At 40.7% G+C, this 27,876-nt stretch overlaps 1 protein-coding gene across 2 annotated transcripts in view; it reads right to left on the bottom strand.

The window, feature by feature from the left end:
- The window catches only part of COL11A1 (collagen type XI alpha 1 chain), a 234,582-nt gene that overhangs the window by 70,444 nt on the left and 136,262 nt on the right, over positions 1–27,876 (bottom strand). For both annotated transcript variants that reach the window (XM_074961235.1, XM_074961234.1), the window contains 7 exons: positions 26,140–26,193; positions 23,401–23,454; positions 18,881–18,934; positions 16,520–16,627; positions 15,099–15,188; positions 14,757–14,810; positions 2,356–2,463 (listed from right to left, as the gene is read on the bottom strand). In XM_074961235.1, coding sequence (XP_074817336.1) covers positions 2,356–2,463; positions 14,757–14,810; positions 15,099–15,188; positions 16,520–16,627; positions 18,881–18,934; positions 23,401–23,454; positions 26,140–26,193 — 522 coding nt within the window. The remainder of the gene's footprint in view (positions 1–2,355; positions 2,464–14,756; positions 14,811–15,098; positions 15,189–16,519; positions 16,628–18,880; positions 18,935–23,400; positions 23,455–26,139; positions 26,194–27,876) is intronic.

Here is a 27,876-nt window from a genome sequence, read left to right as displayed (position 1 = left end):
TATTGTGGCCTTTATCACATACACACAATCACACTCAAAAGATTAAATGAAAGCCTCTCACAAACATTAGAAAGACAAGGTGGGTGAGGTAATATCTGTTATTGGGCCAACTTCTGTTGGTGAGAGAGACAAGGTTTCACAGAGCTCCTCTTCAGGTCACTGAAGAAGAGGTCTCTCTCTCTCTCTCTCAAGTTGGCCCCATAAAATATGTTACCTCACCCACTTTGTCTCTAAGATCCTGGGCCCAAAATGGTTACAACACTGCATCTCACAAACACTGACATATTTATTGATACCACGTGCTAACTCCATCCCTTCCGTGATTATAAAAGAATAACACTGGAGGTCAGTTTAGTACGTAAAAAGAAAAGGAGTACTTGTGGCACCTTAGAGACTAACAAATTTATTTGAGCATAAGCTTCCGTGAGCTACCGTACTCCTTTTCTTTTTGTGGATGCAGACTAACACGGCTGTTACTCTGAAACCTGTCAGTTTAGTATGTGTGTCCAATCATTCCTTTTCCACACAACTCATTTCAATGAACGATAATTAATTGTCTTTACATTTTGTGCTAGAACAATTAATCATGTTTAAATGCTGCCCTTAGACAATTATTCACATATAGGGAGATTCTCAGTACTACTACTTTAGCAGACTGGGCATATCCCTTCTGGGTATTTTCCTGGCATGGAGGAGTTCCCAGTTGGTGTGTAGCTGGCAGAGAAAGCTTCCACACCACTTTGCCCCCAATCTCCAGCACAAGGAATATATTTGGTGCAAGGAAGGATAAGCTGAAGGCAAGGATGGAGTGTATAATGAACTGTAGCTATCCAGGGCTGACAAATGCTTCCTTGGCAACCATTGTTATCTGACACTTTAGAACTGTTCCCAAGCTGCTCTAACCTGCACCAGGGACTTGGCAGAAAATCAGGGAGCCGTAACTGGCTTCCTGACAACCCGACTACCTCTGTGCCAAGTGGAATCTAAATGCAGCAGAGAATCTGGTCCCTAAGTTCCTCAGTGCACTACTGTCCAACAGAACTTGTAAATAACTAAATTATTAATAGTACAAATCAGCAGAAATCACAACCAGCTTCTTCATAATGTAAGCCCTTAATAAGACAATGAAGGCTGACTGTGTATGCATGTAATGTTAAATGGCTAAATTCTGCTCTGAGTTGAAATGGGACGTATTTTGTGCTAAATCAGGACTAGGACTAGGCAAATCTACCAATGTTGAGGTTTAAATATTAAGATACAGACACACAGTTCTGTGAAGCCTGAATTCAGCATGACGTCATTGTTGTAACATAAACTCAGAAGAGTCTATACTCTCACACCAAGTTATTGGCAAATGGGCTCTTCTGAGCAGTTGCTGGCTTTCTCCTTCACCCTGTACTCTCGGGCACAGAGTCCAGACCCTGGGTCTTTTGGGATAACTTACAGGAAAGTCCCTTTCCAGGCTCCAGAGTTGAATCTCAGAGTTCTATGTATGGTACAACCCAAATGGCTGCCAAACTCATCCTGACCTTTTTGGTTTCAGTTTGATATTCAAACTCACCATGTTCCAGTCCTCTAGACTTTTTTCTCCATAAGGCTGGCCAAACTGTAATAGGGACCCATATATGTGAAACTATAGAGCTCATAACTTTATATCACATGGCAGTTAATATGTGTTTGTGTGAGTAACTCTGTTAACAGCTATTTCACATTTTCAAAATGGCTCTTGAGATGTTCAGGTGAAAAAAAGAGGGAGGGGACAGCAAATAATAATAGAAATGATACCAAAAGAGCAACAACAAACAAACAATAATACTAATTCTGGTGATCAGTGTGCTTTCTGTGCCTAAAATAAAAGCAGGCTGAGAGGCTGAAAAAATGAATAGTCAGGCATTCGTTGATGATCACATCAAAGACTAAAAAAGTACCAGAAAGGCACCAATTGCTGAGAGAGACCATACCGGAAAAGAGGAGTAAATGGTAATGAAATTTGATAACAAAGTGAGAAATAAATTTGCACTTCAATATGCAGAAGCAGGATAAAAAAATTGAATCAAAACTACAATTTGACAAAATATTTTATTAATGGATTCTGCCACCTTTGTACTAATAATGATTCAGCCTCGTTCAACTCGTCCTCCTGGGTATTAGAATGTGCAAAAATATAAATGTTGTTATCCAGTTTAATTTAATTTGCAATTTTCTATACAATAAATATAAAGGAAGTAGGGCAGGTGTGCTGGTCACATATGCAATAGGAAGGTCCTGCAGTGTGAACATCTAAAGTTCTTGAATGAAAATTAATAACTTCTGTACTGTAACAATCTTATGTGCCATCTCCTTGGAATTACTTACAGGAGCACCCTTCTCTCCCGCTGGGCCTGGAGGACCTTGAGGACCTGGACGGCCTGGTAGACCAATGGGGCCAGCAGTACCTGCTGATCCACGTTCACCTGGAGAACCCTGGAAGGAAAAAAAAATGCTAAGTATGCAGAGAATTCTAATGTAGTCCATTTAAGCTTCTCACCGTTCTTCAGCTTCGAAACATAGACCCCCCCCCATCCTTCAATCGGACTTGATGCGGATGGGTATTCTCAAAGCCAATTGCCCACTACTAATGGAATTTCATGGATTCGGATCATACATGGTATTTATATTCTAAAGAGTATTTAGATAAGCTTTTGCCATCTACCTGAGTGTGCAATAGTGCCCAGTGGTACCCATCTGGGCTCAAACATTTGATTATAATCAATGAGAAATAGCAACCACCATTCTGAAGTATACAGAGCATCATCTGAGTTAGAAATAGTGGAAGATTGCCTGGCATTTGTCATGGTCACTTTGACTTCATCAACACAAATGCCTTTGTGAGATACTTGTTATATAGTTTAGGAGGCCTACCATTGATTTGAGAGGACTTGCTTTCATTTTGTCTAATATTAGATTTGCAATAATTGTTGTAATAACCTCAAGATCCAAGGAGAAATGCCACCAGAAAATATCTTAGCATTAATATTTCCAGGAATAAGGTATAATTAGAATGTAGCATAGGTTCATGTCATGCTAGCTTTCTAGGAAAAAAGAATATGGTGACAGAATGTGTCATGCTAATAGGGCTAGGATTAGTGGCAACTGGGACAGAGGTGGAAGCAGAAATGGTGTCCACAGTGCAGGTGGCAATCATTGCATTGTTAATGGCAACAGCAATTATAACTGTAGGGAATAAAGACCACTTCCCACACCTACCCCACCCCAACCCCAAAATGTGACCTCATAGAGGATACTGGTTCAAACAGTTTGACTTCAGTTGTTGATCAGATATGCATAGGGGGGGTGGACATCAGTAGGACTTCCCATCAGCATTTTCCCAGTCCTTTTGCTTAGAATTACATTAGCCACTGCTATTTCTGACTACTGGTTGTTTTCATGGCCAAAAAGTTCAGAATGGACATTGAGCCCTTCCACCATGACACTGTTTAAAAAAAAACAAAACAAAACAAAAAAACAACCTCTTACAACAACAAGTAGAGCAGCAGCACTTATTAACATTGTGTCACCGCTGTTATCCAAACTGTGAAACGTGGGTTAGCCTTACTAGTTAGCTTTATAGTTGTATTCAAATAAAATCAAAAAAGTTGAAAAGCAAATGCCCAAACATATTTGAAATGGTCATTGCCAGGAATTGCGGACTCAGTTAAAAACTGCATATTTTTTCTCCCCAAAATGTATAACTCTTGTCTCTAAATGAAGGATTTGTTCTAGGATTTTTTAAATCTCAAAAACTTTTGCCCAGTACAAAGGATGTGTATTGCCATTCAGCGAAAGCCCAAGTACGAGATTCAGTGTGTACAAGTGTTGAAAGGTTTCATCCTAAAGTCCATACTCAGTTCTTACTCAGGCAAATCTCAGTTTAGTAAAAAGTCCCTTTCACAAGTAGCCCTTACTGCATTCTGCTTGAGTTAGTAGCATTTTGGAACAGACCCTGAGGCTGTAATATGGTTCGTAATTTTTTTTAGGAAATTGCTTGGTTTTTGACATAAAGAAACTTATTACCCTGATAACTGAATTCACACTGCATAGTAACATAGGACAGAACCATGACGGCTAAATATTTCAGGAATTAGCTCACCATTATGAACTAATTTGATGATACGTTATGCTGTGCACTGAAGCCAAAGGGCTCTGTGTGGGACAGCAGTCTGCCTGCGTGGAACCCAACTGACTTCAAAGTATTATATGTAGTCCTATTGACTTCAAAGCACTACACAATGCAGGAGTGGACGCTGCTATTTTAGATCAACACAAAAGTGGATAAAAGTCTATTGCCAAAAAAAAAGTTAAAAAAAATGCCCAGGCAGGCTTGTCAGAAATATATTAATTTTATACAGAAAATAATGATAGCAGAGTTGTTTTTGCTCTATGCTGAAATACCTCATTTCTAAGGGTTTAAAAACATCTGGATCTTCTGTGTATACTCTAATATCTTTTAAGTCTAACCATTCTGAGGCTACTGAAGCATCCGTAAGTTAAAATAATGTTCTTAATGTCCCGGCTGACTCTGCACTTCGCAGCAACACAGGTGTTGTGCAGTGCTTATAGACTTTCAACAACAGGCTGACCTTTCCTTTAAATATGTCAGCCAGGCACAGAGCCAAGATTCGTGACCTTTCAGAATCTGAGCAGGACTTGGATCTTTTCTGCTGAATTGAGCTGACAAGACAAAATGTGTTATAAAAACCTGCAGTACTTCACAAACAGAGAGAGCCTGCTCGGATGGACTGATTGGGACAATTCTGATTTTTCTGTCATGTTTATGCTCGTTCTAAATGGACAGACGTCAATTAGTCTTGCCCAGGGATGGAAGGGGAGAGGAGAAGAAGCAGAGAGATCTGGGTGTAACTGCCAGTTCCAAAAAGGGAGCAAAAGTGGTGAGGAGCATTCAGAGAATACCAGGATAACAGGGATTCGCCAACAGCACAATCCCATCCAAATCAATGGAATCCTATATAGCTCATATATTGATGTTGGTAGACAACTGTTCAGAAACTGGTGATATGTAAAGTAATTGATGGTTTCAACCCAAACAGTAATGATTGTAAATCCTTTTCGCCAGCTGGGCTGGTTTCAAATCATGACCCACTGCAAGATTCTCCATATCTCATTACCAAACCAATGAATTGTGCTGTACCATCAATTTACAAATTCCTGGTGTTATGAACCTGAAAAACACAGCAGCAAAATTCAGCTGTGACTCCTCTAAAATTTTAGCTTGGCCGGCTGTGAACTAAAGAACTTGCCTTAACACTAAAATATCTATGACACTCCCATTGGAGTTCCTGATAGCACTTTAAAAATATAGGGCCAGATTCTGCACAACAGGTTTGTGGAGAGTTGGGAAGGAACAGCCACACCCTTTGTATCTTCCACACAGAGACTGGCCTGCTTTCTCCTGTGCCACCATAGTATTGAGAGCTTGCAAGGCATCTGGCCATGGCACCATGCTCACTCCATGCCCAGACATCTGAGCTGGACAGAGAGGCTGGCGTATGCTGCACCTTCTTCAAGGCTGGTACAAGAGTGTGTGGCTGAGAAATTCTGGAAGTAAGGAGGAACTCTGGCTTTGCAAACATGTATTCCTCTTAGGTGCTCCAGGTGCTGCGCTTTTCCTCTGTACCCCTTTCAATGTGAACAGTGTACAGGGCTGAATCTAACCGAAGAGAACGGAGCAAAGGAAAATATAAACCCTTCTCTGGAATAGCAGATAGAGTAGATGGCCAGTGGAAAAGGAATATTTCTCCCAGAAAATCACAATAAGGTTCCACAACTGCGGAGCACAGGAACAAGCTGATTCTGTGGACTAACAGCCATGGTAACTATATTGTGTTGGTTAAGGACCTTTTTCGGTGGAATTTATATTAGCTTTAGTTTTTTAACAACAAATACAGCATCTGAACATTTGATCAGCTGCAAAAATTAAAATTATTTTGCTTATTAAAGTTAGGTTCTATTTTGTAAGAAGTAAATAATCTTCCAAACTAAATTATGGGATGTTTAAAACTACGTGTTCTATAAACTGAAGGACACTAACTCATCTTGTGTAGATCTTGATATGATTTTTTTCAATGATCATTTTAAAAAGTTAGTCTGTAGGTAGTTAAAATGTTATTTATACCTTCATTAAAAGAATAGATAAAAAGGTTCAGAACATTTTTAAAATTTCTATAATTAATACAAAGCACAGCCTGGGTTAATTGCTCAATACATCTTTTCTGATACTACTATAAGAAATCTGAAGGGAAAAAAATCTAATGGGTTTAATTTGAAGCATAAATAATTCTCTGAAAAATAATCGAATAATTTAATTTCAAAATGTCTATTCATCACATGCTATTTATGTCACTAATAAATCATATCAAGAATACAGCTACAATATTCTGCAACACCATCATGTTGCTTAATTTCTGTACCTTGCTTGTAGCTTGTTTCCATTTTTAAATTATATTAAATAAGGTCATTATTTTAATATGTAAGAGGAAGGTTTAAAAATAAGAAACAGATAATCATGATATGCAGAAATAAAGTTTTTAAATAGAGTTATGTGGCCTCTAACAAGCTTTAAAAATATATTATAGTCCTTAGGACACTGAGTTCAAGCATATGCATTTATAAAATGACTCCCACACAAGCTCTGATCAGATCCTACCCTGTATCAGCTGCTCCAGACCCCCAAGTACCTCAACTCTTCTTTCAACACCTGAACCTGCCCGAAAAGCACCCCATTCCCCCCAGAGGTATCCTGATCCCTTTTCACCCAGTATCAGCAAGTGTCAGGAGCTGTTCTCTCCCCCACTCTGGAGCCCTGTGAAACATTTTCATTGCTGCTGCTGGACAAGCACCTGATTCTACTTCTTTTCTCTAACTGCCAACTTTGACAAATATCCCAGGACCCACCTCCATCTGCAGAACCCTCCTGATAGGCTGCATTAGAAGTGGCCAGTTCTAACATGCTAATTGCTGAAACCCAATGACAAGAGACCCAACCCAATGATCCTCAGCTGCCAACCCTTTTTGGTACCGCTCTCCTCTGAGACCACATGAAGACCTCATTAGATGGCACCCTGTTTTCAGATGTAATTTAGGTAATGGTCTAAAGGCTGAGCATCAAAGTTGGTGAAATTCATTCAGTGCAAGGTCCTCCACTCTACTTAAGTCCTGAAGTAGGGTTGGACTGAGGGACCTCAACAGAAGTGGCTCAAAGATGTGCCTGTGCATATGTTATTTGCCCTGGTAAGAGTTAACATGCCAGCCCTGACTAAGGAGAGTGAGAAGCTACAATGAGGAAAACCATATTTATATGAATTAATTGGCCCTAACACCCACACAACTTGTGCAGAGGGGCTGTGGGTACTATTCCAGCTGATAAACTTGAATGGCAGATGTAGGAAGATGTACAGTAACCCTGCACTCTGGCCTCGGTTGGGAGTGGTAAATTTCACTTCTCCAACCACTCTACCCACAGTCTCAGAGCTTGGCTCAGAGTAGGTGAAATTAATTTCATCTGCCGCGACTACCTCATAATGAAGAAAATGGTTTCAGAACCCGGGGCTAAGATTTTTAAAAACAGGAGTCTGAAGTGAGACTCTTAAATCCTTATTTCGACACCTTCAAAAGGTATGGTGAGCAACTAACAGCTGCCAATGAACAGCATAGGAGCTTAGCTTCGCTCCTCAAGTCTAGCCATTGTAAATACAATTGAATGGAACTCATGTTCTGTGGTTTGTGGTGTCTAGTAATAGGATATAGAATAACAGAAGCTAACTATTGTGACTGGGAGCTCTCTTTCTCTCTGTGTTTTTTTTTTCATTCTAAATATTAAACTGAGGTCCTTGTAGAACTCCCTGCATTGAGAAGCCTGTGCCTCACTTAAAACTCATACAGGGAAGATAAATAAGCTGCTTGCTGAAATTTGTCAATGAAAAAAATATTGAGTGGGAATGTGGACTTACTGGAGACTGAAAAGTTATAGAGATTTCCTCTGCTTCTAAATTGCTATATCTACACACTTCTACAGCATCTTTATACAGCATCTTTTAAATAATTTAGATCTTTCAGTTGAGGACTGCTGAAGATCTTTTTGCTACAACAGCATCTGTCCTTAGCTTCTCAGCTTGGCACTTGTGCAGTGGTCTATAACACTTTAAAGCAAATGCTATTCTCCCATCCCTCGTCTAATGAGACTGGAAGTGGCATGGTACATCCTATAATGAATAAGTTATGGCAACTGTACCAGGAGGATGCCTTGATACTCTGGATATGCCTCATCTTTTCAATATTCTAATAATTGAGATCGATTGAGCCTTGTTAGCTCTTGGACTGGTATCCTGTGATTTCACATTGTTTTCTTCTCTGTCGGCCCAATTCTGTTACTCTTACCCATGCTGAACAGTATTCTCTCCAGGAGCAAACCTACTGATTTCTCTGGCATTACTCTCACAATAAGGTCTATATGGAGAAGGGTGGCAGAACAGGGTACTGTGATCATAGAATCATAGAATATCCAAGTTGGCAAGCACCTCAGGAGGTCATCTAGTCCAACCCCCTGCTTAAAGCAGGACCAATCCCCAACTAAATCATCCCAGCCAGGGCTTTGTCAAGCTTGACCTTAAAAACCTCAAAGGAAGGAGATTCCACCACCTCCCTAGGTAATGCATTCCAGTGCTTCACCACCCTCCGAGTGAAAAAGTTTTTCCTAATATCCAACCTAAACCTCCCCCACTGCAACTTGAGACCATTACTCCTTGTTCTGTCATCTGCTACCACTGATGGCAGTGGCTGCTCCAAATCTTTTTACATATTGTCTTTAAGAAGATTTTATTTTGCAAGATTGTTCAGACAGTATTTGTACAGGGACATACACATGTGTATCCTGCCAGGTGAATAAATGATGGTTCTTTGCATGGTTAACCTGGCAACCTAAATGTGATTCCTATTGCTATTATTTTGATTCCTGAGGCTTCAGTGAATATAAGAATAAAAATTCGCTAGCCTGCAGCCATACCACTATGGTCTGTGATCTTGTCAGATATCATAATCTAAACACATTTAGGTCTGCTCAATTCTAGACTGTGGGGAAAAAAAACAGATTTTTTTTTTTTTACAAACCAGATGGCAGCCACTGTGCTTGTATCTATCGAACCTGTTCATGGAATTCTGGTAGCTCTTCTACCCTGCCTACCCCACAGTCATCTTTTACAGTTATTTTGCACACATTTTCTTTACTATCTTACTGGATTTTCATTTCACAACAGTTAGGAATGTCAGTGTATGGATTCTGCCCATAAGCAGGGGTAGGTGCCCTAAAGATATTGACTTTGTTTCCTCCTCTCACTTTTCTGGGGAAGAAGCTGAGATTATTCCACTATAGCCTCAAGCAAGAGATGAGTGCCTGAGAGTTAAAAGAACAGGAGTACTTGTGGCACCTTAGAGACTAACAAATTTATTAGAGCATAAGCTTTCATGGGCTACAGCCCACTTCATCAGATGCACAGAATGGAACATATAGTAAGAAGATATATATATATACAGAGAGATAAGTTGGAAGTTGCCATACAAACTGTGAGAGGCTAATTAATTAAGATGAGCTATTATCAGCAGGAGAAAAAAACTTTTGTAGTGATAATCAAGATGGCCCATTTAGAGTTGAAGTAAGAATCTGCTTTTGCAGCCTTGATATTATATAGATGGACACATATGCACATGCCTAAATGCTTTTCTGAATTGGGCCTAAATCCATCCCTAATCAGCAAAGCACTCAAATTCTTGTGTAATGTTAAGGAAACATTTAAATCCTGATGAAGTCAAATCCTACCTAAATCAATTGGGACTTAAGCATATGAGTAGAAAGGGGACACATTGCTCAATCAGGGCTATAGAGAGTATAATACTACTGCACATGTGTGAATATGTAATGGAAGGATACAACAGGGCAGAAGGACAGTTGCTGTAAGAACATAAGCTCTGAATTTCTTGACTCTTGTGTAGTCAATTTACCATGATACTAACATTATTTCTGCACAGAATATGAGATGGGTGTGACTAATGTGATCCTATGTATGGTTTGGTTTTTGCAAAATATAAAAGTTAAAAGTTGTGTAGATCAGATTAGATGATTGTAATGGTCTCTTCTCCTCCTCCAGTTCTCTGTGCTTTCTCCAATTCTCCCTTCTTCACCTTTTCCACTCTTCCTTTCTCTTCTTTCATTCTGCTGCTTTATGTAATAGTCTCATTATCCTACCAAGCACACTTTTCTTCATTTTAATCCCCTTTGAAACCCATCTCCTTGAGCCCTCTCCTCCTTTCATTTGATCATGAATCATTCTTTTACCTTTTCCTCTATTGAATGGGTGTCTGAGGTTTTGTCTTGTATTTATCTTATGCACTGTAAGATCATTAATGAATGTGCCTTTATCTGTTTCTTTTTGTGAAATGCCATGCAATATAAAGCACTTGTATACATATTTTGTCATAGTAACAATATTTTTTTCTTAATTAGCACATTTATTTAAAGTGAGCAGCCTCATGACTGAAATTATTATCAGATAGAGGCAGATAGCACCAACTCTGGCAACATAGCTAACTGGGTAGCCTATATCTGGCTGGTTCAGTATGTGACCTGGACATCCAATACGCAAATGACCTAATGAGGAATGACTGCCTGAGTTTCCAAAGAGCTTTCTCTCATCAGCATTCAGTATGCCTTGCAGCAGCCTGAAAGAGGGAGGAGGAACACCACCAAATAGAAGATAAAGAGAGCAGATAGAACAGTGGGGAAAAAAGAAGAAAACATCTTGCTATGGAGTATCCGTGCATCTTTCTCTTTTGTCCAGCTCACCATAAGCACAGCAATTAGCATGTAGTGTATTCTGAAATGGTCATTCACTGTGGAGTACTTGCAGCTGTACGTACCTGCCAAACAGAGTTTATGATTTTGTATTTTCTAGCTATTTGGGAACAGACAGTGTTGGCAGGTGTGGCAAAGACCTCCACAGGGACTAATCCTCTTCCTATTTTCTATGGTGAGCGAGTATTCCACTTTTACTAATCCTCTCTGGAAAATGACTGATTGTGTGTTTAGCCCCTAAAATAGGTAGGGAATTATTTTAGGGCCATATAATGCCAATGATCTGCACCTGCAACTCCCACAGACAGCAGAGAGTTAATGCTCTACGTCTCATTGTGGCCCTGAGATAAATGCATGTGGCACCATGGTATCAGGTGCATCCTTATATCTTCTAACTACCAGCCAATTCCAAAATTCATAATTCATAATTACAGAGATACAAAATGAGTCTAATAAAGTTTAGGACTTTCTCTGAGATTTGGGATATCTGTGGGTGGGGTTTGATTCTATTAGTGCTTCAGGTAGTCTCTGCCTTCCAGGCCAGGGATTACCCATCTGAAGATCCGAGAAAGTAACTGAACCTTTGGCAAAGACTTCCTCCATATTCACCACTTCTATTACCTGCCTAGAACCTCCATTACATCATAATGTCTCTAGCAGCCGTTTCAGATTGCTCAGATTATGATTGAAAATTTGGTAGTCAAAACTTTGAATTCTTTAAATAGTCTGCCTACAAGGACTGAGTATATATTAGAAAAGGGTGAAATATTTGTAGTGAAATTATATGGTGTCAATATAACCAGGAATTTAAATATTACTTATTGTGAGCAAGAGTTTTGTTTTACAGGGTGAATAGTAAGGTTCCTACTTTGGGGCTTTTTTGTTTCAGTTCCTTGAGGAATGTGCTTATAGAGCATGGTGGGAAGGAAAGAAGGAACTGAACATATCAAAAGCAAGCTAAAAATTAAAGTACTATCACGCTACTTCTTAATGACATTCTAGCGGAAAGAATTAGTGCACAAAAATGTTACTGCAGCTCTTTCCCAAACCTAGGGATATCCCCAAACCAAAAGTTTTGAATTAGGAGTTCTTTATATGTTCTGTTTCTAAGCATTAAAACAAATATAAATTGTAGGAATATACATGAACTTTATTGTCAAAACATATTTACTTTCAGTTCCTCTATTACTTTTTCCCTTGCAGAAAGGGTTTGTGTCAATTTACTTTTCCACCTGGGCTCACCAAAGGAGAGAGAATTGCAATAAGCAGATAGTTGTCAAGAACTGCATGCCGCACATTTGAGCATAAGTGCACCAGCTTTTTGCATCTATAGAGTGCTCTTGCATAAAAATGACAGCAGAAAATTTGGTTATTAAAAAAGTCTGTATTCTATTTTTAATACCTTTCATTTCAAAATTCCCAGGAACTACAGTGTAAGATGTGATGGAGAGATCAATAGCAGAAAGTAAAAGCCTAAACATAAAACAAGCACTTGGGGATACAAAAAACTCTTGACCTTTGACTGGTCTTACAAAATTCTACAGGCCCTCATCTTTCTGATTAATGAGTAAAATGTCATTACAGTCAGAGAAAGGCAGGTAAATCTACTTTATGCCTAAATTTGTAATAAGTCTAATGGAAAAAAAAACTTTATGGTAAATACCTAGGTCATAGTTAGATATAAACATGGTTTTAGAAAATGATTTTACACTGGTTTACATATTAGCCAGTCAAACCATATTTAGCACCAGATTCACTGTGTGTAGGCAGAGTTCTACAGGTTTCAAAGCCCAGCGTAAACAAGGTCATAATGTCAATTGTTGCTTTCGGTGATACAACAGTTTAATACTCATTAAGTAATTTTACTGTGCATCCCTGTTTTACAACAAACAACTATGAAATGATATTTATGTGTTACTCCTCCATTCCCCGCACAACCCAAATTTCCATGGATTTCAGTGCACAATTTGGAGATACAAGGAAAGCATGACTGGGTTCTGAAATTGGAATTCCATTTATATTGTTTACTGGCATTTTAATACATTCATCATCATTGTTCTCTGAACTTTTTTTAGGGTCTGTCACAGGACAGCTGCCCTTTATGGGAAGTTTGGGCCCAGTTTGCCCATGACTGCCTTATGAAGGCCCCAGGTGGCTGATTAGTAAACAAGCACCTGTAGCTAATGAAGGTTACCCAAGTTCAGTTATAGGGGAACTCCAAAGGGATACAGGAAGTGCCTGTGGAGAGGAGTTGACAGGACAGGCCTAAACAGGGAGCCTGGAAGGTGATCTCTCTGGGGAACCCATGAGAATGGGGAGCCTGTAAGAAATGATCCTAGAGAGCGGAGACTCCTAGATGCAAGGCTGTAGTCAGTAGGTGTCCAAGAGGGCCTTGTTCTCAGCCACGGTTGAGGCTAGAGGCCTGTCCTGACACGGATCACTCACTGCCCCTGAAGAAGAGTCACAGTAGATGGACCTCCCCAGACCTGTGAGTCCAGAGAAAGATCTTACTCTGGTAGGGGCAAGAGGCCTAATATCAGCGGTAGGGACTGAAACCAAGAAAACACCAGGGAAGAGGTAAGAACTGGGCTCAAGGGTGGGAGGGTCAGCTGGACTAAGAATGACTTAATTCTCCAGTTGAGATGATGAGGTGAAAGCTCTGTTTATGTTCTATGCTAGGGTTTTTTTTCTGTTGATAAATGATACCCTCCGCAAGGAAGTGTCCTTTAGCATCTAATGGGTTGTTTGGACTTGTTGATAACTTGGGAGAGGAAAAAATCAAGTAAGGGCTCACCTATAACACCGCACCAGCTTGCATGGGGGTGTGCTGGGTCAGCCTCGCATGACTGGGTATTTCTACATTTTGTTTCTCTGCAAATGTAAGCTTTCACTGAAGAAAAGTAAATTTCTTCAATGAAAGGTCAGTTTCTTGGATGTGACAGCATTAATGCCTTTGGCTATGTATCACCCATGGTACTTATTTTAAATAATTTCTTCACAACAGAGATTAAAATGTGACGCATTCCTTAAAGCCTGTGATGTAAATTTAACTATCTGCTGAGTTCTGCAGACTGAGTGAAAAATCTCAACTGAATCTGCCAAAATAGTCTGCAGATGTTTCTTATTTCAGACAGTAACAAAAAATTGTACAATAGTTAATTAGAGAAATAAATACACAGTATGTGACGTATCCTCACAGTGTAGAAATGCCAGAAAACATGGGGTGCACGGAGGAGTTATCATTTACTAGTCTTTGCGGACTGCGATTTTCTCACAGTCTTATTTAACACTAAAAAAGAAAAATTCTACTTAACTTGTTAAGATGAATGGAAATTCACACCTATCTTGGTATTATTGTTTAAGTGGTGAGACTGAAAAATCAGCACGACAGTAGTGAATATGATTCACAACAATGGCTTAAAACCTTTTAACAGCAAATTTAGATTCTGAATAGCACAGCAAAATCCATTAAAGTTATAGGGGTCAAACCTGTGGTGCACAGGAATTATAGAAAGGGAATGTAACATCAGCCAGACTGGCCATTACATCACAGTTTGTGGCTTTTCCTTGGTAAGGATTTCTTTTTATGGCTGTTAATAACGAGTCTAGCTGGGCAATGATAAGGAGCAAGTCAATTTTATACCTACTGATAGCAGCAGATTTCAGATATTTCAGATTTCAGATACTGTACATTCCTTATATATTTAGACTCATTTGTAGAAAATAACTATTGATTGATGTGAATGACAGAACTTCCTTACTGTTTTACAATCTGTGTTGATGAAAACAAAACAGCATTTGAAAACCTCAGAAAGGAGGTTATTTGTATTTCTCTAACACTGGTATGGTTACTTACAACTGGGCCAGGTGGGCCTTGTGGGCCTTCTCCTCCTTTCAGACCAGCTGGACCCTGAAAAAGGATAGAAGCATGTTGTTCCATTTGAAAAATTAAACAGGTTTTTTTTTATTTTGCAACATATTTAATATGAAGGATTTAAAAAGCAAGAAGACACTGCAGAATGAATTACCACCACTGAATGGATAGCCATTGGAATATAACCCATTTGGTGTTTTCCTATTACATTCATTTTCCAACACCGGGGAAAACTTCCTGTAATAGAAAGCTTAATTCATTGTTCTCCAGGATACTATATAAACACTGTACCCAAAGTTATCTATGATGGTGTTTATACTGTACCTGAGCTCCTGGAAGGCCTCTTTCTCCTGGGAACCCACGAAGACCTGGTGGTCCATCTTTTCCAGAGATACCTTGAGGGCCTGGGTCACCCTGTGAAAATGCAGAGGTTTCAAAAACTGCAAACGTTAGTTACTAATTAGTAATGCTACGATTTTAGTCATGGAGGTGGCAGAAGTAACAAGATCCGTGACTTCCAGTAATCTCTGTGACTTCACCTCTGGCGGCCCCTAGCACTCCAAGCTGCCTCAGGAGGTGGGGGGACTCCCAAGCTCCTGGCTGGGGTGGATGGTGGGGGCCCAGGAAGTTGTAGGTGGTGGGGAGACTCCACAGCTCCCTGGGGGAACCCTAAGCTCCCGCTGACAGCCCCCAAGCAGTGGGCAGTGGAGGTATCCCACAGCTCCTGGCTGCCGCAAGCGGTGGGGGCACCCTAGAGGTCCTGCCCTCTGCGGTTGGTGGGGGGACCCCTGGAACTGGGGTCAGCAGGGATACCGCACAGCCCCCAGCTGGTGGAGGTGACGGGGGCCCCTGGAGCTCCTAACCACCACGCTGCTCCCCGCTGCAGGCAGTATGGGGACCTGCAGATCCCCATTTTGTCACAGATATTTTTAGTAAAAGTCAGGGACAGGTCACGGCTTCCATGAATTTTTCTTTATTATCTGAGATCTGTCTGTAACTTTTACTAAAAATATCCATGACAAAATTTTAGCCTTACTAATTAGCATACGTAAAATGAAACAGCAGACTCTGGTTACAATCAATTACCGAAAAAAAAGGACTGGCCAGCCAGCCAGCCAGCTATTCAAGTACTTTATGACCCTCATCACCATAGTATGTGAGCACAATAGTATTACAACAAATTTTAAACAATAATATATGTTAGTTATGGTATATAAACAAAAAATTATTAAAATTATCATAGTTTCTTTAAAGAAACATTCATGGAGGAAGTTACTCTTATCTACAATGAATAACTGAATAAAATCATGAACTATTTTCTTCATCAATGTAAATATTTTTTCTAATTTAATTTCTCTTCCACCCAAAGAATAACTGAAATTCTACAGTGTGGCCAGTGCTACACAGAGATATGTCCCTGAGTTCCAGTACAGATCTCCAACTTGACCTGAGCAGACAGGCTGTCTATGTACAATCTTCCACACTAAAAGGGAGGTTCTATGCAAACTGCTGGTCTTAAACAAATTAATGGCTATCCTTGTTCCCACTGAAATTAATAGAAAATCATCGGGTTGGAAGTGAGGCCCTCATGCCTTTGGCGAGTTGCTGAAGAGATCTTCCCTGGGGAAAAATGTGTCTGTCCCTATTTTATGCCATACTTTCTACAGTTATGAACAGTATCTTATTTTAAACATTTATCCCATCTATCTCCATGTGACACCTTCCTTCCAAAAGCCATGCCATACCTTAGCACCTTCTTTTCCTGCAGCTCCTGGGAGGCCTTGTTCACCTGGTGGGCCTGGAGGACCAGGGTGACCTCTTTCACCAATTGGGCCAGTCTCACCAGTAGGACCCTAGAACAGAAGTTAAACCTCAGTTCCCCTAACCAATTTAATTTTTGTTTGGTTGGCTTTTTGTGGGCAACCTGTTCCCCACTTTTTCTCAATCCCCCTCCTACCCTCAGTTGTTCCTAGGATCTGGGATGTCACCACAGTTGCCATTGGAAAATGTACAAGCTGCACCTTCACCTGCAGACAACATTTGTTTACAGAATAGTTTAATACTTAAATAATAAAGCTCAAACCCTATTCTGGCAGCAGTGTGGTACATGTGTGAGGTTTCATGGGCTACAATTCTGGCCTTGCTTCTCAAGTGCTGAAGGCCTGAAACCCTTAGCATTTCTGATGCATGGGGGAAGGTTGGAGCGAGGACAAGAGATCTCGTACCCTCTACCTGCCATGGAGTACTATTCTGTAGTATCTTCCTGGAAAAATATGGAGAGGGGTGGCTAGGCAGATCCACTGAAACCTCCCATGGAAAGAATGCAAGGGCCCCAGAAAGGCAGATGCAGGGATCAGAGACCTGATCCACCGGCTTCTGTTCACTTGTTGTATTTAAGTGGTGATGAGTTACAATACTGTATTCATGACAAGTGCTTTTGAGAAGAATGAAAGTTTGCCAGACATCACCACATGGGTCTTTGGTTGCGTATTGGTGCTCAATTCCAAAGTATAGTGAGAGAGAGAGAGCATCTCTGTGAATCAGTGTTGATTCTAAGGTAAGGGTGAGATTAGGCAGTAATAATAATTTTCAGAAGGGTTTTATAATTCTGATTGCTAAACATTGTAATTACCATTTTAATTGATTCACAGTGTCACTTTGTACTAGATAATATCACATATGGTACAATTTATGCCCCAAGAAGTGCATTTTCTGTTAATATGGGTTGTGACGGTGGATGCTAACACTTAAGCAAGTGTGGGAAGATCCATATGGAAACCAAATGCAGGCAGTATCAGTCCTGGAAATAACAGTGGGCCCAGGGAATATTTGCCTATGACTGAATAGTTATCTTTGAAATTAAGCAAAGGAGCAAAGATCACACTCAGTAAAACACATGCTGTTTTGATTCACTGAAGTGGTGGAACAGAAGAGAACTGTTGCATCAAACAGACTCAGATGCCACCAGTAATTAACTAGAGAGTACTTCAAAAAGGTCTGTTTCTAAAAGATTTGATTAAAGCTACGTAATTTGTATCTCTAATGGAACTTTCTGCCCTTCCCTCTCTGTGTTTTTCTAACAAGAATCCCAAAACACAGTTTAGAAAGTAAAACCATTTTCTATAGAAACCTTGTGTCTTGGCAATATATGCTGTGAGATGTGTTAATACTAGATCTGGTTCTGGTCAATGAATAAATGGGGAATATATTATTCAGCAAATGTCACTAGTGGTGGTTATAAGATATATTCAACAATATCGCTACCTATTCGACCAGTCAATTACTGTGGAGGCCAATAGAAAATGCTATTTTTTTAATGATTAACAAAGTTAAACCTCTGTAATTCCATGCGTGAATTTAATATTCTTTCTAGAAAATCTCTCAAGTCGGGCCTTGGGTTTCTCTTTTACGGGGGCTCAGCGGCACATGGATAATGGGTTTCCTAAACCATGATGCAATTGCCCGTGGTAAGAGATATTTGCTTAAGAAACTTTGCTTAAGAAGTCCAGCCCCTCTCCAGTTAGTATGCTTTGTTTTTCAGATTGGCAGTGCTGCGTTCTATTAACTTTGTCTCCAATTTTGCCTTTTCTAACCTCTTGTATGGCTATTGGTAAATAGGATAGGTGGTAAGGGAAAGGGCTAGTGTCATAAAGAGCACTTAAAATAAGTAACTATATAAGTATGATCAAATAAGATCACAAAGTAAACCTCAACCAAATACTGTAAAATAATTGAAATGCTTCACTCTCTCAATCTAAAATAATACAACACAATGTGTTATTTACTCTTTCTAAAAAGAGTTCAAAGTAAGGGGTCCTTTTCTTCATTCTTAACTCTTGGAGAACACCTACTTTGCACGCATTGAAATGACTACAGGTGATGAAATACAGTGGAGAATCAGGCCCAATGTCTTTGTTTTTTGTGGAGTTTGATTCTTGCTTAAATACATTTTGCTAAATTTGCTGTAAGTAATTGGGTACTGCTGGAGTTAACATGTCCATCAGTGTATATTATATACTCACGAACAATAGTTCTTTACATTAGCCATAAAACGATATTTAAACAGTATTATCATACAGTTAGAAATAACATTTAAAATGCTCTACCTGGGGTCCAACAACACCACCAGGGCCTGGGGGTCCAGTTTTGCCTTGAAAACCCTGTGAAATGAAATATATAATTCATAGTTATACATGGCAAGGTATAGATGAGCCAAATTCAAATCTGTGCTGAAGAGGTGAGAGAGAAGTTCCATGTTAGGGGTTCAGCTTCAAGAATACATACTAAGATATCTATTATTCCTGTGTATACCTACATGTGAAATTTTGAAAGCTCTGTCCTTTCCAATCATTCTCAGCTGTGCTTCTACAGAGCGATCATAAGCAATGCCAGTCACTTTTACAATTATCTCTCAGTAAAATTTATTAGGTGATTCTGAATACATGAGTGATACTGCTGAAACTCAGCTAAAAATACATATAGACACATATATTATGAACTCAGCCAAGACAGACAAATGACTATAAAGAAAGGCACGGTTGGAAGATTAAGGAGTATGGGGGAAGGTGATGTGGAAGAAACATAAAATCGAATGAAACACAGATCCGGAGAAGATGTGTGATTTTTTTTTTCTATAGAGGTGGGAAAGGAGGGCTGCATAGGGAAAAAAGGAAATAGTGAGAATTTGAAATGATGAAGAAAATGGAAACGCGAATATAGGGTGAATGTCATTGGGACAGTCTTCCAGAAGACTGGCAAAATCTGCTGTTTCTAGTAAGCAGCCATAGACCTCAGTTCAAAGGTAGTCGGCAAATTCTCTGGAATCCCCAATTTAGAGTACTGCCTGTCCAAGGGCTCAGTTGTGCCTTTAAGAAGTAGTTCAGCATTGGAGGAGGTGTAGACTGGCTCAGCCTCAGGAGAATGAACTCACTGCCATACCATATGGAGTCCAAGATACTATCCCTTCAGACCGATATATATCTGCATCCTTCACCTCTGTGATGGGTGTTCAATCCACACCAGCCCTGAAAGGGTTAAGGTGGCTCAGCTAGGGCCAATTAACCTTGTAGGCAGCACCTGGGGGAGAGTCAGGCTGGATTTGTAAATTACTAATTGCTGAGAAAGCCCAGCTGGAAGAGAAGCTGGATAAGGTATCAAGCCAGGAAGTTTGCAGCAGAAAAGGGCTATGGGAAGAGAGTCTAGAGTTGCTATCTGGGGACAGAGAAGTGAGTAGGAGGAAAGCCAGGGAGATCAAAAGCCCTGGGATCCTATCCCTGAAGGAAGGGATTAAATTGCAGAGAAGAAAACCTGTGGAAGACAGAGTAGGAAGAAATCTAGAGAAAGAGCAGAAGGGGTTGAGACTTCAGACCTTGGCTGCTGATGATAGGGTCCCCCGGGCTGGAACCCAGAGTAGCGGGTGGCCCCAGGTTCCCCTACCAGTCACTGGGAAAGTGGCATAGACCAGGATTTACAGAACATTACTTGAGACAGCACACAGGAAGATTGTCTGGTGGGACTTGGCTACCCCAGAAGGGAAAGATGCTATATATAAGGGGACTGTTGCCCCTTTACTAACATTCAGTGGGGGTGTTTTGGTTGGCTAGCTCCCGGTACTAAAAGGGGAAGGGTCTATGGGAAACCAGGACCCTGAGGCTGATAGTCCCCAGGAACAATGGGGAGAGGCCAATGCTCCTGGCCTGCCTGAATGACAGGGCGGGCAGGCTAATCAGAGAGTCAGGAGGCCAGGGAGGTCCCCTCCTCCATGTGAGCTGGATTTGCCTGGGTCAGACAGAGTGGGGCCAAGCTAAGGAGAAAACAGGGGCCCAAGCTAAGCTGGGGAGCAGAGCTGTGCCAGATCCAGAGGGACCAGAAAAGCAGCCCAGAGGGAGCAGACTGTCTGCTGGGAGCAGAGCTGCAGCCCCAAAGCCAGAGGCACAGCCCAGAGAGAGCAGACTTGCCCTGGGAGCAGAGCTGTAGCAACCAGAGCCAGAGGGGCCAGAAAAGCAGCCCAGGAAGCAGGTCAGTGCTCGGAGCAGAGTCACAGAAGCAGCCTGCAGAGCAGACCTGTCCTGGGAGCAGAGCTGCAGCAACCAGAGGCAGAGGGGCCAGAGAAGCAGCCCAGGGAGCTGGAGGCAGAGCAGCAGCAGCAGTGCAGAGACAGAGTGGTGGAGATGGGGCTGGAGCAGTCCGGAGCTGGGTGTGGTGAGCAGCTGGGGAGACCAAGGGGGACCCTGGGCAGCAGGCCCAGCTCAGGGAGGCGCCTCAGCCAAGAGGCTCTGCAGGCCAGGCTTGGATCTTAACCCTGACAGGGCGGGGGCGACACTGGGAAGAAGGGTCCTGCCACTTAGAGCCTGAGAGCGTGTGGCCACCACCAGAGCAAGTGTCCAACCCAGAGCATACCTGCAGCACAGCCAGGGCCTGAGAAGAAGGCCTGGGACTTACAAGGAACAGACTGTGAACTGCCCTGACATTCCAGAGACACTGTTTGTGATGTTCCCTGCCACAGAGCGGGCTGATGTGTTTCCTTTAACCTTTCCCATTTTTCCTTATTCTTTTTAAAATTAATTGTTGATTAAATAACTTGCATTTGCTTTAAATTGTATGTAATGGTCATTGGGTCAGAGAAGTGCCCAGTGCAGAGAGAGTACCCCGAAGTGGGGACACCCTAGCCCCTGTCCTAGGTGACCACAGCAGGGTTGGGGGTCGAGCCCCCCAGGAATCCTGGGCCCAGCCTTGTCGGGGTTACGAGGACTCTGCCAGACAGGAGAGTGGAAGGGGAGTCCTCAAGGGCAGGGAGGCCACTGAGTAAAGGAAGTGGGAGCGAGGACTCAGATCCTTTCACTAGCCCACTTCACCGGGGTAGTGCAGAAGCCAGGAAAGTTCCCCACAAAAACGGGACTATTCCCCCGCTTACCTATAGTGACATAGCTAGAGGGCTGAGTGGCAAAGAGAGAGCACCCTGAGTCCTAGAGAGCAAGAGGGGCCATGGGGCAAGTGAGCAACAGAAGGGAGTGCTAGACCAGATGAGCTGATCCCCAGACCCAGCTATGAGGAGGCGCTACAGGGGTGCCTGAACCCTGTTACAACCTATCTTCCTTTATCTTCACTACCTGCCTACATAAAGGCCAGGTACAATCTGACCTCACATTAGTTACGAGCTTTGGACCCTATTCAGCATTCCTTATGCAGATAAAATTATCACTGAAGTCAACAGGAGTTTTCCCTGTGTCAGGAGACAGAAAGGAGTGCTGAATTGGGTACATATTCAGTGAAAATGCCTTGAGAACATCTAGTGATTCCACCTCTGCAGCAGACAGATGTGTTTGAGCATATTTGGTAATTCTATTTTTTCTCCTGTGCCATTAGCAAATCTGCTCTTGCAGTCTGGTCTGAGAACAAAAAAGTAAAGGAGGTTTGTGAAAGAAATAATGAGCATCAAAGGAGATCATAGCAACAGAGAATACTCATTCAGTATGGCCTGGATAACTGATGTGTGCATTCATCCCAATCTCATGACAATAAAGCCCTTATACTATCCCATCATGTGTGCATATAAGCAAGCAGAGCATACTCTCATAATATTCTTGTGGCAGTTCATATGAAGGATGCTATATGAAGCTGATTTCAGAGTAGCAGCCATGTTAGTCTGTATTCGCAAAAAGAAAAGGAGTACTTGTGGCACCTTACAGACTAACCAATTTATTTGAGCATAAGCTCTCGTGAGCTACAGCTCACCTCATCGGATGCTCACGAGAGCTTATGCTCAAATAAACTGGTTAGTCTCTAAGGTGCCACAAGTACTCCTTTTCTTTCTATGAAGCTGAGTGCACTGTAACAAATAAGGAAATTCTCGTTCAGTAAGTAAGCTTTTAGTATTTTCCACATTTGTGGAGGTGAATAAAGAGCTCTGCAGCAATGTCTGCTTAAGCAGCTGATGCATCCTGAGTGGTAAAATGATAAATCAATGGTACTTGGAGCTAAAGAAGTAATTGAAAATAATTTAGATCAAAATAATATTTTTTCATTAAAATTGCCAATTTTATTTCTTTAGATTTCAGTGGGATTGTATTTCATAATACAGCATGCAAAGAGTCCTTCTCCAATGTACATGTTCATAGAGATATCCTTCCAGTAAGGAAACCCAAACAATCCTTGTTTTGTTATATGGTTTTGTGTGTGGTTTTTGTCTTAATCACTCTTGATTCTACTTTTCTAAATTGTTAGCTTTCAAGTTTCCTAGTGGGCTGGCACTAATACTTTTTCTGCCTTCTTACATGGCTCTCAGTGAGAGAGGTAAATATTATGTTGTTCCTCACATGTCTTCTTCAAAGCTGATAACCAAGTATTACGTTGCCTCACTATCTATTGTATACAACAACCAGAAATAATTTCACCCTTACCACATGGAGAAAAAATTAAGTTGTCTGACATCTGACCCCACTGAGTTTTAATGGAATTTTGCTTTCTATAAACAAAGTTATGTACCAACAAAAAATTGCCTCTCACTTTTTCCTGCAATTTTCGGTATAAAGCAAGGGAACTATCTATTAACTGGCACTCTTTTTAAAGATCACAGTGAACTAAGCAGGCGTGCAACAGCCTGAAACAGTAGTACCAATGTACTTACAGTCTCACCCCGCTGTCCTGGGTGCCCCGGCAAGCCATCTTTTCCAGGTGGCCCCTGAAATTGCAAGCAAAATAAGTCAGAGGTTTCTCAGTGATCTCTAGCTCTGAAAAGAGTATACAATTAGCCCTAATAATCTCTATGATCTTTTCAGACTTTCAGGCTAGCCTTCAGAAAAGCTTTACTGCTTTGATAGCAACTTGATACAATTTTAATACTTGATTTTTCTGCTGACTCCTTAATTCATGTAAAAGCATCTGGATGCTTCACGCATGTTCAAAATGGATGTCTAACATTTCTAAATTCAAAGTCCCTACTTTCTGTCCTCTGTTATCCTGTACTTCATCCCCAAGTTAATGAAAACTGTTTTAAAGATAAGTGTCTGGTGAGTTGTGGCTATGGCACTGTTTAACATGGGGCAGCATCAAAAAGATTGCAAAATGAGTAAAATAAATTGTGATTAAAAAAAAATCACAGATCTGATTCTGCCACCCTGACTCCCACTGAGCACAGACAGACTCCAAGGGCAGCACCATTGGTCTAGACTGTGGTCCCAAGTTCCAGGCAAAAAAGGGCATGAATTTTCTCTTCCTGCACAGACATGGATCAACTGAATTTGTGGCATCATTAGTCCCCCTCCTTCTCCTGGACCAGAGATGGGTTATGCATGTGGGGAGCAGAATCCCAGTGGGCCTGCAAAAATAGTCTCGGAAAGGTAACATGGACTAAGACTGTTACCACTACCTTCCTGACAAAACTCCTTCCACAGTTTGAGATCTGAGAGTAGCCACAGCCCTGGGAGTCCCTTGGAGCCATACTGCCAAGATTCAGTGAGGAGCGGGATGGGAAAGGTTTGGACTTCCCAGCTGGTATGGGAGCATGGAACCTCTGTGTGGGTCATCTCATCCTCCTGAGGATCCTCTTGGATCAATGTCTCTCATTACAGCAATAAGAAAATAGAAGTGGAACTCTACTTGACCTTCTCTGCTCTCCCATGGGTTTTACCAGTATGGCTTATTCACTACAGTAGGACTACTCACAGGGAAAAATACTACAGAACAGAAGTATGAGACCATGGCAAATTAGGCCCTACATTTTTGAAAAGCTATGAACTAATCCTGGCCAATCAGGAATACACGACTAACCCCAAATTGTATCCACTTTGTGCAATGTACTCCATTTAGTAATAGTCTGCCAGTAGCAGACCATATTGTTTTATATTAATTTGAGAATTTTTTAGGCAGAAGGGAAAAGAGAGGAAGAGAGACCTCTAGTGGTGGCCAGTCTTTTCTGAAGATGGAGGAAAGAAATCGACAGACACATTAACTTCACACTACGCCCATTCTCTTAATATGCACAGTATACTAAGGCTTATCAGGATTACTCTGTATAGTGAATATCACATACTCTCTAAAGCATGTTATTCAGACAAAGAGAAAGTCTGGTGCTACACTGACAACCAAGTACAACAGTAATATAGGACATGCACTACACTGAAACCAGTGTCCTCTGTATTAATCAGATTGCTGGATTATGATTTTGTTTCCCCATTATACTACTTTTCAACCTTTTTTGTTGTTGTTATTGTTCTTCTATTATCAGTACTGCCCACTTTATATTTTGTTCTTTAAAATTGCTGGACCTTTATTGGCACCTGATAAAAATGCCATTAGGATTGCTAACCAGCTAATTCCAATAGAAGACTCTGGCATACCTATAATTCTAAACCTAAGATTCTTTTGATCTCAGAATATCAAAGCATTTTCACAGATTTTTAGCTGTATGCTTGGATAAGTTATTCAAAATAAATTCCATCAGGATCTGGAACAGAAAGTAATAGGGAGAGAGAAACTGTGTGTATCCTCAGTGTAGGTATCTTTAGGATGAGTTTTGAGGAGCTAATTATGGGAAGTGATTTCATGTAAATGACTTTTCTTCACTTCACACCAGTCCAGTTCATTTGTCTTCTGTGCATGCACTGGAATAGAGAGATTTTTTTTAAGCCTTCCATCAAATGAGATATAAGGCTAGATCTGTTGCAAAAGTCTTGGATCACTAACATTTCAAGGTACAATGCAGGTACTTAGCCAAGATTCCTGTTACTTTTTTATAAACATGAATAAAATTTAAGGGTTTAAATGACAGGCCACAACAGCTCCAGAATGAGCTATGTGTAAGAAATCTGCATTTTTAAACAATATACAGTACACATGAGGTGGATGGATTTACATGACAGTTTTCAATGGCTAAAAATATTGTTAATCAATTTACATTGTAACATACCCTAAATATGTATTTATATATTTAGAGAAAGCCTCTAAATATTTATATGGTAACACTTAGTGTGCCACATTTCTCATACATGATAGCTAAGATGCCTCTTCTCCCTTTCCTCTAAAATAACCTACTTTTAAAATAATATTTACATCAGCAAAAGAGAGGGAACTTAGTTCTCCCCCCAGTGAGTATCATACAAACTGCAACATTTACAAATAGAACAGACTCAGCCTTTACTTTGAATATCTGACTTCTTTGGGTTTATGTAACAGGCTTTACGGTACAGAAGCTTAGGGGAGGTTTTCCTGCTTGTAAGCTTCATGCATTGAGGGACAGACTTGATTAATTATAATACTGCCCAACACCTCAGATGCAAACTCTAACACACTTGTTCATACATTGACTTCAAAAATTTTCTCTGCCAAATTTGCATAATTATTACATATACTTTTAAAAGATACTTACAGGAGGTCCCTTTGGTCCAGGGAATCCAACAGGTCCTTGAGGCCCTTGTGGTCCCTAATATGAAGATAAGCAAAAGGGTAAACTAAATACCAGATGCTATAATGTTGGACTGAAGAGTTTGCTTCAGTTATGTAACACAAACTCCATTGATAACAGCTGGACATGTGGATAAAGTGAGCTACATACTGCATGTGAATACTGTTAGCAGTTCAAAGTTCCACTAGAACACCCATGTGGAATATACCAAATTAGGGGCCACAGATTAAGAAACACTGAATATTTTTCCATGAAGTTCACTTCCATTATGAAATGTGCAATTATTCTTAACGTGGCTGCACTGCAGCTTTTTGTTCCTCATGTCAAAAGCTCATATTGGCAAGTTCTCACACTCAGCCAGGTACTGTCAAAATTTGTAGGTACTGTCGAAATTACTCCTGCTGAATGGGAAGTATCTTAATTTCTATGTCTCTGAAGAAAAAAATTCTTGCTTGCAAGAAAAAAAACAAACAGAGGAGCCATCTCTTAAAAGATTTTACTGTATGAGTATTTTTGGAAGTTTTAAAGTAGTAAAATAAACAAGTAGCCCACATGATGGCTAGTTTTAGAAGTTCTCATTGAAAATTAACCAAGACCTTGTCACTTTTACTGTAAGCATTTGCTGTTAATATGCTGAATGGGGCCTAGTATCAGATTATGTTAAGGCTCTGTCTGTGTTAGAGCACACATGATACAAAGAACAAAAAAAGGAGCATTCAGATCTTACTTTCTGTGGTCACACAGCAAAAATGTGTACCCTAGTCATACAGTGCAAGGCTTGTCCTGCTCTACCTGGTATATGATGTGTGGTTTTACTAAGACATCATGTGTCAAAATGTTAGAAATTTAAAGCAAAAGTCTGGAAAAGAAAGATAATTCATAAGGGATGGTGATGTTAGCTTTTGGCTCCTGTGATAAAGTCCTGGCTGTCTCAGAGTTCCTTAAACCTCATTCATTGCAGACTGGGACGTCAGGAAATGCAGGCTTTGAGCCAAATTATGGCTGCCTCTCTTGCAGTGGGAGAAGTGTTATGTACGAGTGAGGGAAAGGGTTGTTTGTTCAGTAGCAGGCAAGATTTGCCCCTAAGTGAATCTGAGTCCTATTTAAAACTTGATTTATCATTTATTAGTGAATGAAGCTCAACCAAATGGTTAACCAGAAACTGTTCAAAATATACATTTTTTATAGGATAATCATAGTATCATAGAATATCAGGGCTGGAAGGGACCTCAGGAGGTCATCTAGTTCAACCCCCTGCTCAAAGCAGGACCAATCCCCAACTAAATCATCCCAGACAGGGCTTTGTCAAGCCTGACCTTAAAAACCTCAAAGGAAGGAGATTCCACCACCTCCCTAGGTAACGCTTTCCAGTGTTTCACCACCCTCCTAGTGAAAAAGTTTTTCCTAATATCCACATATAGCACTATATGCACTATCCACATTTTCTGGAACAGTATCTATAAACTGTACCTGCAACTCCAACCCTCACCCCTAAGTATGCTCACTATGGTACATTCCTTGATTCAACTGTCTGCATCACACCCAGAAACAAAAAGGGCAAGGAGAGTAGCTTACAAAGCAGAAACTCTTAACAAAAATAGGGCAACATTTGAGGAAAAATATTAAAAGTGGCTCATCCACTGTCCAAAACATTAAACAAATTGGTCCCTCTCTGGAATACGGTTAGAAAAATAGAACTCA

Source organism: Natator depressus, chromosome 8 (genome assembly GCF_965152275.1).
Source record: "Natator depressus isolate rNatDep1 chromosome 8, rNatDep2.hap1, whole genome shotgun sequence".
Taxonomy (NCBI): Eukaryota; Metazoa; Chordata; order Testudines; family Cheloniidae; genus Natator; species Natator depressus.
The sequence above is the reverse complement of the archived record's forward strand: the minus strand, read 5'-3'. Positions and strand labels throughout refer to the sequence as shown.